This window comes from Notothenia coriiceps, unplaced genomic scaffold, assembly GCF_000735185.1.
Source record: "Notothenia coriiceps isolate Sejong01 unplaced genomic scaffold, NC01 NC01_scaffold00037244, whole genome shotgun sequence".
In the NCBI taxonomy this organism is placed as follows: domain Eukaryota; kingdom Metazoa; phylum Chordata; class Actinopteri; order Perciformes; family Nototheniidae; genus Notothenia; species Notothenia coriiceps.
The window spans coordinates 16,893,126-16,905,158 of NW_011369945.1; the positions used below are offsets into that span (position 1 = coordinate 16,893,126).

A 12,033-nucleotide genomic window follows, 5' to 3' on the forward strand; every position below is an offset into this window, starting at 1 on the left:
GGGGGGTGGAGGAATCGAGTGAAAACAAGAGAGAAGGAAAGATTAAACTACCAAACCTAAGAAGGGAGCTGGTCACTTACTTTTGCTGCTGAAATAAAGTAAAAAAAATTCACAGTTACACTTCAACATTCTCTCAGCATGATCAGTGGCTGCATGGTTTCTTTCATAGAAGAAACCACAAATTGTCCCAAATGTTTACTACATATCGTTTACTCTTTTCCTAACTCATGAAAAGTTAACTTTTAGGAATAACATGTTTTTTATGAGATGAGTAAAAGGACAGTAGCATCTTACAATCTGTAGATGCATCTCCTACTGACTATCAAATTGTTTTCCTACATCAATTTGTAAACTTGTTTTTATCTCTATTTTGTCACATGACTGTATATTTCCTATCCTTCATCGTTAAAGCCTAACTTTGCATTCCTGAATATTCCTTTTTCACTCAGAAAAACCCTGTATTTCAGTTGCATCCATTTAAGAGTAGACCATGTGTGCTCCCTCTCGACCATTTCTCAACACCTTCCAATCACCCACTAGCCTTTCTGTTCAACAGGCTGTTACTGATGGTCACACATCTGCTGACAATAAGCATGTTTGTGTGAAGAGAAGGCATCAAGGATCTGGCTGAGACCATGAACTGTCAATATAAAACACATGCACTCACACCATCAGACGGCAGCTAGCGGTCGGCGAAAACACATTTTCATCAGGGGTTTGATGGCATGCTGAGACCTGTCTGGTTAAGTAAGCACAATACTTTTTTTTTAAATAGATCATCTCAGGCAACTACACGTTTTTTATCTATTATCTTGAGGTTACAAAACGACTCTTTACTACTTTATGTAGTGTATTGCGTATGCAACTCAACAACAGTCAACAACATTTCTCTGTAATGATTATACACATATCTCTGTCAATATTCATTTTTGAAAATAAATCCAACTTGGCTGGTGTTTTTTGCTGTTTATTTATTGTCTTTATACTGTTTTACATAATAGCTGTTTACATGCATAACTGTGTACTTGTACATGTGGTGATACAATACTAATTTACTGGAAAAATACGAGGATTGTGTTATAGAGGATTAATGTGTAAACGAAAGGGGAGATATAAGGTCATAAGGTCAGACACTCTTCTTGCATTGTTAGGCAGCACAAGGCAGGATACTGACAACTGTAACCTTTTCTCCCTTACAACGCCGCTGTCCTGCTTCACACTCGCTCATGGTCTGAGAAGCTGCACTTGCATCTTCTCCAACTTGAACACAGACATTTGATCCCGGGGTTAGGCAATCTGCAGACTCCTTACAGCGACACGCATTGGTTTGATCTGAAAGAAAGTTGTGAAGATGGATAAGATCAATGCACAGTACAAATACTCTGTGTCATCATGGTTTGTATGACTTTGAGGTATCCCCACCGTCACAGGTCTCCCAGATATGACAGTTGGTGCAGTCTGTTGTGATGCGCTGCGGCCACACGCAGGAGCTTTCCTCTGCCATCGTGTGGTTCTTCCCCAAACACTGCAGTGATTGCATTTTGCACACGTTCAGAAGGACTGGGCTTCTGCTCCTAGAGGTAGTGACGCACACCTCCAAAGATGAACTGTTGAGAATCATCAAATACAAACCATAAGACCAATAAACCAAATTGGTCCAATTTAGAAACATCACATGCGCAAAGTGATGGCTGTTTGAGTAAACATACCTGCATTCGAAAGGCATTTTGCAAACACATTTTCCTCTGGATGACTTCTCCCAGGGTTGACATTGGAGCGAAGAGGTGGGTGTTTGAGACCCAGTGACTGTGGGATTCATCGCACACTCTGTTACATTGGTAACTGAGTAGCTTTTACATGCATGCAGTGATTGAAATACAATATATGGACCAGTAAAGAATAGGGTACCACAATGAAGTTAGTTTTAGGTTGGATATTCAACAGACATTCATGGAGGTAACAGCGTGAAAATAATTTCAGTTTTTTTTATGTCATCTGACCCATTGACTTTAAATTATAGCTTTAAATCCATACCAAATATTATTATGAATAACAAATAAGACACATTAGATATATATTAGATTGTAGTGCTTCTTCTATTTCATATAACTAAAGTTGGAATATTTTTGTTTTCAGACACATTCCTCTTTTTATGCCTATTTACACAAACAATCATTTGATCAAGAGGTAAAACATATTGTATTCCAACTTTATGGGCAACAGTGTATTCAATAATGCTACTTTTTTTAGTAGGAAACCTAGTTTGCTTTATTTTAGTCCAAATACATTTTATTTTCTCTTGCATCATTTTCACAAATATGTGCAAGTTAACATGGAGATACTGAACATAAACCTGGTTTTGTGTAATTGAAATGGTAGTTTATTGATAGTCCCTTAGTCCAACCCTGTGGTTTAGAGTGAGGGCTTGGATCCAATCCAATCCAATCCAACTTTATTTATATAGCACTTTAAAACCTTCAGACCAAAGTGCTGTACAGAGAGATAAGCTCACACAACATAATATAAATACATTTAAAATACAAGATACAAACACAAAACAAACCAGAATAAACGTAATAATTAAAAAATAAATAACAGCCATATAATAAAAACAATAGACCACTGAAAGCAAATAAAAGCAACAATCTACTTGTTTCCGAATGCTAAGGATGGGAGCTAACTGTCCTCTGAATGTCTGTCAAAATATCCAACTTAAAACTAACTTCACAGTGATAGGATACATTAAAATGCAGTCATGTAGTTTTAGACATCAGCTCCACGCTGTCAATAGGCTATTTTTATGAAACTTAAATTAAAATGTGTACCTGGACTGCATTTGATGTCTGCTGGGTCTGGTGAAAAATGCAGACTGGGGTCACACATAAGAGTTGCTTCTCCTATTAGCTGTCTGCCTTCTGGACAAGACAAAGTGACTGACTCCCCAATGCCGTAGACCTCTCGTTGAGGAGAGGCAATTACATCCTCACCAAGGGAATCTATGGTGCACCTAGCATCTGGGGGGAAATGTAGAGTTAAACACAGTACAATTGTAATACATTGTGATCGTAATGTTGAACACTAGTAATGGTTGCTCACTTGTGCACGGTCCAGGCTTCGCAGACCAGGTTTGACTAGCAGTGCATTCAATAGTGCCAAAACCAACAAGATATAAACCTTCTGTGCAGGTGTAGTCAACCTTACTACCCACAAGGTAGATGTCCTTAGGGACCTGTGAAACATTTGGGTTACAAAAAGGTGATTCAGTTCCATGTTTCAGTTCGGATTTCTGCTCGGAAATCTCTTAAAAAATAACAGAAATTAGGGACTAAAATAACAATAACCAATGCAAAACATTAAATGTAAGAAAACGTTCAAGTTTGGCTTAATATTTACCAGGATGTAGCCATTGATCAGAGCAGGCGGTGTTCCACAGGTCTGGCTTGATGGGAGAGTTTGGTCAAAGCACTGAGGCTCCATAGTTCTGTGAAAAACAGTTGATAGCATGATTTATTACTGCATATTGATGACATCTATTAGAAAGCACCTCTTATTGAAAATGTGATATTTGCAAACAAAAAACGTCTAGCTCTGACTTTAAGTATTGCATGTCTTGGTCTTCACAGTCGGATTTCTCAGTGGGTTCTCCGATACATTGTTGTCCGGCGTTCTGAGGAGCGGGATTAGAGCAGGAGCGAATTCTTGACCTTTTGACCCCAGAGCACGATGACCAGGCAGACCAGCAGGCCCAGATACCGTCAATCACCCCTAACGAGTAGAAACAGAATACATATTTATTTCCGTATTTAATTAATTTAATTTCACTACCTGTCTATTATTGAACACTGTTATTAGAACTGCATGTCGTTTTAATTGTATTGTCTGTTGATATATATTTAGTATCAATTTAGTTGTACCTGTACAATGACAATAAAGGAGTTAAATTAATTAAATTACATTCAGAAATATAATACAGTGTATGTGATATTATCCGATGAAGAGTGACTCCCTTACTAACACATCAAACCAACTCAACCAAGACCAAAGCAGGAGTAAAGTATGTGTCTGAAATGTAACACCAACCCGGCTGACCCTCGGTTTCAGTTCCCTTCTCACAGGCCACTCCTGATGTGCCAGGCTTACAGATGCATTTGCACTCATCTCTTTCCATGACAACCATGCCATTGTTTCTGCAGGGCCGACAGTGGCAGGATTGGCTCTCACTGAGGTACTGCTCTATGGCCCTGCGGAGGTACAGCCTCTTCGCCCCGGCACACTGGACCTCCTTCACCAGCTCTGACAGGGGCCGCAGCTACAAGAACCAGAGGGACAGAGGGGTTGTATTATTTGATAAGATGATACACTAAAATAAAATAAATCTAACATTACATTCATTTTACTTTTCCTCACCGTTTGTTTCATAATATGTGGAAATGACCCGACAGACTCGGCCCAGTTTGAATACATTTCCCAGTTCCTTTCAGGAGAAGACACCTGTATGAGCATAAGGGCGGCTTTTTGTTGGGAGCCTCCTCCTTCCACATCCACTTTTGGGGCTCTTAACGTCCTAGTAATGTCCACTAAAAAATTCAGATATTAAGAATGACAGAATGATTAAGAATGTAAAGTTATTTCATGTGCTGTTATGTTTGCTGTAGTAACATTAAAAGCTCACCAGGTGTTGATTGTGTTTGACTTTGGTCTCTCTTGCAGGACACATGGGTGATGGGGAATATAAAAACCCAGCGTTTAGTCCTTGCACATTCATCATAATGAGAGCTTTCGCTGACTTAGGTAAACCAAAGGAAAAAGACAATTCAAAGCAAGTGTCAGATATCAACCACACTGGATAGATTCATTCATAATACTAATTAATGTTTCATCCAACTACAGTTTTCCCAGTTAAATGTACCCACAGAACGTTAAAGGGGTCATGTGAATTTGGAAATCCTGTGTGACTGTAAATATCGTATGTGTTAAGTTGCGTTTAAAAAATAATTGCTATTTCATTTCTATATGAGGGAGCATAGTGACATAACATGACATTTCAGGGATGAAAAAGTAAATTGGCTTTCACATTTTCAAATGAAATCTGATAACTAACTCTTAAATAGATACATAGAAATACACCATAGAATATATATTGAAAAAATTGTTCATAACTGAACCAACAAGGGCTAGTTCTTATAATACTTTTATAATGTTAAAACGCAAACCAGCAAGCATCAGAAGAAATCTGAATGTGAACACCAGCGTGTTAGGTAAAAGGTACTTTTTGCCCTACATATTCCATCATGAATATAAAAAAAAAATGACAAGCTGATGCTGTCTGGTTCCTGGAGATTCACTGTTCTTTAATTTAGGCCTGCCAAGAAGCTGCTGATGATTAATGAATCTTCACCCATCCGTTTTTCAGTTTCTTCATCAATCTTTGCGATGACCTTGAAGGAGCCTCCGAGGCTTCCTGCAGACAGGTAGTGTGTTCCAAACCTCTCCAACACATTCCTGTATGCAGCGTAGTCGTAGACTGATGGGAGTTTAACCAGTGTCTTCCAAAACTCCTCAGATAATGGGAGGTACTGAGGGGAGTTACTCTGGAACTGAGCCACCTCTATGTCACTCTTTAAAATCAAAAGCTTTTGTTTCTAGAAGGAGCAAAAAATCAATGAGAAAGTTAAATTTCATTTGTTTTGCCTTTACCAATCTAATACTTATCAAATATACAGTGATGATATGCAGGTTTGTACACACCTGAGCCGTGTCATGTGTCTCATGAAAGTCATAGTTTCTAAATCCTGTCGTTGTCCCGGTCACTTTCTCTCTATTGATAATGTCCTTTGCATAGTGCCATTTACTGGTGAACGTCTCATCACTGAAGTCATTTTGAGCTTTGACCTGACAGCAGAGGTTTCACGATGTTAATTTAACATTTTAAATCGAGAAATGTTCTGAATTTTTCACAAAAATTAGATGTTGGATATTTAAAGGTACCCTGTGGATATTTTGACCACAAGTTGTATCTTTGACAGCAATGTTTCAAACATAGCCACAATCTTTCCTTAACTTTAACAGAGATTGTTTTAATTGCCAAAAAGAAAGAAGAACATGGTGCAATACTCACAACTAATGCAAAGATCAAAAATAAAAAGGCTGAAAAGTTATAGTCTAGATCTAGATCTATGTATTGTAAAGTTGACTGTTAACAGTGGAATTCATGAACAATCAACACAGGGCCCCTTTACAATAATAATTGCCACTGTATGTGTTTCCAGAGTGACTTACCAAAAAGCTGTACTGGATGGTACTAAGGGGCAGTCTGTACAAAGTGTTATGAACTCCGCTGTAGATCTTGCGGCACTGCCCCCCAAAGCTCACTGTGTTGATGACAGTGCCCCTCCGCTCCCCTGACACCACATCAAACCTGCAGGAGCAATGAAAGTCTCCATGACACAGCACATCGTACATGTTTGTGTGAGTGTGTTCAAACAATGTGTCCCATACCCGAGTCCTAGGTCCTTGATGCTAGGCGGAGGAGCTGACGTCCCACATGTAATGTATTTTTCAACAACACAGACCTGTTCATCATCTCCATCTTCCTCACAGTCCTGATCTCCGTTACACAGCAGAGCCCGATTTATGCACTGCCCTGTGAGTCAGAAGACATGCGGACGGCTCAGTGATTGTTATTTAATTATGTAAGATTATAGCAGTGAGCAGAGTTTAAAGGTCTCCTATCATGCAAAATTAACTTGTGTATGTCTTTTCTACATAAATATGTGTCCCGGGTGTGTAAGGGAACTCACAAAGTGTCAGAAAACAAAACCCTCTCTCTATTCCTCCATGCCGAAATCCCTAAAAACGGGGGTACAACGGAGCTGTGTTGTGTCCTGTCAAAAATGTAGAATTTAGTCATGTTTTTGTTTAGTCTTTTTTTGTCTTGTCTCCCACTTCCTGTTTTATTTTGGTACTCACCTGTTATGTTTCTTTCCAGGGCTCTTGACTCCCTATCCGTGTGTGTGTCTCCCGCTCTTATCAGCGCCAGCCCCGCCCCTGATTGTTTCCACCTGTGCCCAGTTACGTCTTGTTTAAATTCCCCAGTCTCCCCTTGTTTTGTGTCAGTTCGTCTTGTCCTGTCTCTATGCAAGTAGTCAGCGTGCCTGTGATTACTCACCTTGTCTCAAGTCTGATTTATGCTCTCGAATTATTTTGTAAGTTTGTTCCTCAGTTAGTGAGCGATTTTCTTTTGTGTCTTTTTTGTCACCTGTTATCCTGTTTTTGGAATAAAGTATCTTACTCATACTTTACCTCTGTCTCCTGGGTCGTGCATTTGAGTCCAATACCTTGTGTTTCCAAGATCGTGACAAACTGATCCAGATTTGCTGCCGATATGACGTAATATCGGAAATGTGGACTCAAGGCCCTATCAGAAACGTCGCTATCAGAAACAATGCCCGACTGTTTTGGACGTAATATGGTCTTTGTTTGCATTAGCAAGCATCGCTAACACTCTGAGCTAACCTGTACTGGAGAGAGTATGTGTTAAACCCAGAATCAGCACTTCTCTAACAGGGCTGAAATAGAGGGGTATGAGGCATGGATAGAATGGGTGATCTGTTTGGTATTTTGAGCAAACCACTTCATAGACATGTTTTTTATATATTTGTATATATCTGACACCTATAATATCTGCCTAAAAATAGCATAATAGGAGAACTTTACTGTAACTTCAAACCTGAACGACAGCGAAACCTGTCCCCACATCCCTCCTCCAGAGGGCAGCCTTGCGTTGTTTCACAGGCTCTGGTCTCGCTGCGATCCCCATCACATCGGTTCCCTCCAAACTGAGTGTGTACTGCCATAGCTCGACTCCTTGTCTGAAACATACCACAATGTTGCAAAGATAAAAAAAATAAGAAAATATACTCAAAATTAATACATTTAAAATATAATTGAGCAGTCTTGTTGGTAAAATGTGTATTTTACCCAAATTCTACATGATGTGATATTTTATTTTCTTAAGGTAATTAACACATTGAGAAGTGCACAAGTCAATACTACAAATGAATCCTTTTACCTGTAATTTGGTGCAGCCATCACACTCTGACCATTCACCATAAGGCCCCCACTGACAATGAACACTCTGTTCACAAAACCTAAGGAATAACATTTGTAATTCTATAAATAAAACAAAACGACAAAGAAACCAAAAAGTAATTGTATATTTGTAAAACATATTCTTTGTTTTTGATGTTGAAACCGTAAGCAAAAACAGATTCACCCCTTTGAAATGACCTGGAATAGCAGCCATGGCAAGGCTGCAAAAAGAAGTTGAGTAATTCTCTGAAGGAAAAAAAGAAGAGAACGAGAGAAAAGAGAAGACAGAATGAGATACAAAGACAAGAGAATAAGTTGTGGGCAGAAAATGTTGCAGTAGTAAAAAGAAGAAGGTAAAAGTGAAAATACTACAACTCAAAAATCTGTTCTCAGTTATATAAGTCAGAGGTTTTGCAGAAATTTGAAACATGTGTTTGTAATTGTTATTGAGTGTAACATCTACTTGCCTTCATGGTGGGTGAAGAGCAGCAAACAGAAGAGTCTTGAAATGGTGTGGAGGCTTGTTGGTGTTGTTCTTGTTATGGAGTCAAACTGTTGGAAGGACATTGGGTGTATGTGAGGGGAGTGTGTGTTGGGGTTGGGGGTTGGTCGTTTTGCCTTGGATTCTCCTGCCAAAAAGCTCATTGTGAAACCTAAACCAGTTTTCTCTTGGGGTGATAAACTATGTCTGTTCTTCTGACTATAACACTTATTATCAGGCTTATTGACCTTTCTCATGGCAGACACTTTCCGCTGTCATGGCAGGAAACTTAACCCAACTTTTGCAAACATGCAGCCCAAAGTGATATGCATGTAAGTGAAAGCATGCATGAACAACAACCTTGACATAGACAAAAAAAAACGAAAAACACATATATTATTATTGAGATGGGATATTGTTGAGTGAACACTGGAGGGCAATAGAGAACCATTTCCTCTCCCTGGCTGAAATGTGATTCAAGGCTGAGCAAAGTTGTAGACGAAGTAAGTAAGTAGAGGAGATTTCTAAGGAAAAATCAATATAGTAAAGGATCTTATGGGATAGTTTAAAAAGCTGACCCTTAGATTTGGTTCAATTATAATGTTTATAGTAGTGCAAATGTTGAGGGAGACACAACACTGTGTCTGGATGATGACATCCATAACAATCAGACATGTGTCTACAGGTCAAAGTTGAGATTTCTTGCTATTTAATATAGAATGTTCAACATACTTTTATGTGAAATCCACACATCCAGACAGAAGGCCGTACTGTGCATATCCAACACATACTGGCAGCTTAATAGGAGAGCACTGAGTGTCTGGGTTGAGATGAAGTTTTTCTGGCAGCCTTTGGTCAAGTGAGGTTGTGTTAGTGAGCATTGATTCTTGCGTCATATCATCTATAGAAATAAGCGAGACCCAATTTATTCTGCCCTCAAATTGAGGCTGTCAAATAATTGTAGTGCTCCATTTAAAATGAGATGCAAATTATAGAAAATGTTACTTTTACTACAGTTGCAATTACGTGTTTCTTGTTCTAAATATATAGCAGACACATACAATAGAAAGCAGCTCAAACACTTGGTGCCGACTTTCCCAGCCCTACATTTACAGGAAAGTGAAGCTCCCTCAAGGCAAGCCTTTTATTTTGAGAGCAATTGTCCAGGTACAGCAATTTTTGAGCAATGCCAAAATTGCATGGCATTGCCATCTATGAAGAGCAAGTGGGAAAATGTGCCTTTTACCTAACAATATGCAGCAGAATCATTTGTTATTATTAAATATTCTGCTTTGTAACTTGAATACATTAATAACTTACTATGTTTCTCTAGGTAAAACATGTTTGGGAAAGTGATCTTTTTACTATAGAAACATATACAAATGGGAGAAAACATTTCTTTGAGCACAGTGTCACTTCAGGTCAAAAGACCAATTCCAGACTATCAAAAGGTCACACATACTCGTAACTATACGTAGACTGATAATAACAACAACAACAAAACTCGCCAGCCCACGCTGAATGACTCGGCAACTGTACGGCAGCAAGCCGAGTCCCAGCACCTCCAGCTAGAATAACAGTTGGCTCAGACAGTAGGCCACCAGACCATGACCTCCATTAGTGCCGCTTCTCTGGCTCTCATGATGTTCAGAAGGCATCTCTGACCGCCATCTGCCTGGGAAGGTCGGTCTGCCAGAGCTGTCAGGCTGTGAGGTTCTGACAGAGACAGACATGGTCAATGAATGTGGAGTTGCTCTGCTTACTCTCCTCCAGACAAAACAATATACCATATTTCAACTTTTTTATTGTGGTTATAATGTTTATCATACAGTATGCAACCCTGCAAAACTCAGCAGTTTTCTTTGCCTGGGGATTTTTGTTGCATATCCCATGTTTCCTGTCAGTCCAGGTAAAGTATTATTTAAAACAGAACTTTAACATGAGAGTTTATGAAAGCTGCCAAAACCGCAAATCACACAGCCTTCAACCAAATCAACTTTGTGAGTTTATGGTAATTCATTTAACTCCTAACATAGGGGGTCTAGAACGGGGTGGGCAATATATTTTCCAAAGGAGCCTCATGAGAAACTGGGACTGTTAACACAATTCTGCTCAATATCAATGTATATCTTTTTATAAAAGCATTATATTTGTAAGGTTTTGAGTATGTAGCTGTAACTGAATATGAAATAAAACAACATTTTGTCTTATTTGTTACAGACTTTTCTCTCATCTTTTTTTTACTCTGAATATCTGATTTCTACTCCCTTATGTGTCTAATGAATTATTAAAAATGAAAACATTTCAGAAGCATGCAATACTCCTGTCACTGTTTTGAGAAAAACAGAAAGATTAAATGTTCCTTTACAGGTTAAATCTACATATTGGGGAAGTATAACACTCAAAAAATGTATTTTAACAAAAGTTTATCTTGAACTGCTTATTATCTTTTCTGTAGCAATAGCAGCAATATGAAGCAATATAAAGATATTTAGCCTGTGACAAGGGGTCAAAAGTTGCTTCACAAGCCAGAAAGAGTGCCAAGTTAAGCCTAACTCTCTGATTGTATGTGTTAAACAAAGTGGTGATGATATATGATGAACAGGGTCGTAAATAACACGCAGTCAGTTCTAATCGTTGGTCCGTTCAGACAGAAATACACAATCATAACATCAACTCGTCTCATTCTCCGTCCCCTTGCTGTGAGTGTTGCCTGCAGCCTTCGACACGGCTAACCATCAGATCCTCCTTCACACTCTCCAAGAACTTGGAGTTCTGCACTTTCCCTCCTCACCTCCTACCTAGAAGACCGCACCTACAGGCTGACTTGGAGAGGGTCCGAGTCCGAACCTTGTCAATTATCTACAGGGGTCCCTCATGGCTCTGTCCTCGGTCCCCTCCTCTTATCTCTGTACACAAACTTGCTCGGATCTGTCATTAGCCCGCATGGTTTTTCATACCATTGCTACGCTGACGACACCCGTTCTGAAACCCAGGTTGTCGCACGCATCTCTGCTTGTCTAGCAGACATCTCTCAGTGGATGTCTGCTCACCACCTCAAGCTCATTCTTGACAAGACTGAACTGATTTTTCTTCCGGGAAAAGATTGTCCCACTCTTGACCTAACAATCAACATTGGCCCCTCTGTTGTTTCCCCGACTCAGACTGCAAGGAATCTGGGTGTGACCCTAGATAACAACCTGTCCTTCACTGCAAACATCGCTGCTACAACCAACGCTGCAGATACACTCTTTACAACATTACATTACATTACATTACATTGCATTTAGCTGACGCTTTTATCCAAAGCGACTTACAATAAGTGCATTCGACCAGGAAGATACGCAACTTTAAAGAAAAACAGAATCAATAAGTACCACTCAGGTTTCATAAAGCCAAACATTTCAAAGTGCACTCAACTGGCTATAGATAACAGCCAGTCCTTTATTAGTATATAAGTA

The 12,033-nt window shown here is 39.3% G+C and overlaps 2 protein-coding genes across 2 annotated transcripts in view; one reads left to right on the forward strand and one right to left on the reverse strand.

Moving 5' to 3' along the window:
• mdka (midkine a) overlaps positions 1-12,033 on the forward strand; it is a 66,696-nt gene that overhangs the window by 38,060 nt on the left and 16,603 nt on the right. The gene's annotated exons all lie outside the window — the stretch shown is intronic.
• Positions 952-8,663, reverse strand: LOC104964871 (complement component C7-like). Its single transcript, XM_010793763.1, has 18 exons — positions 8,559-8,663; positions 8,276-8,337; positions 8,072-8,150; positions 7,730-7,871; positions 6,499-6,643; positions 6,280-6,418; positions 5,749-5,892; positions 5,399-5,642; positions 4,673-4,786; positions 4,408-4,577; positions 4,081-4,309; positions 3,594-3,765; positions 3,394-3,481; positions 3,097-3,229; positions 2,826-3,014; positions 1,710-1,806; positions 1,423-1,607; positions 952-1,332 (listed from the first exon to the last, which is right to left on the reverse strand). The coding sequence occupies exons 1-18, from the start codon at positions 8,562-8,564 to the stop codon at positions 1,148-1,150; spliced, it is 2,523 nt and encodes an 840-aa protein (XP_010792065.1). The 5' UTR covers positions 8,565-8,663; the 3' UTR covers positions 952-1,147.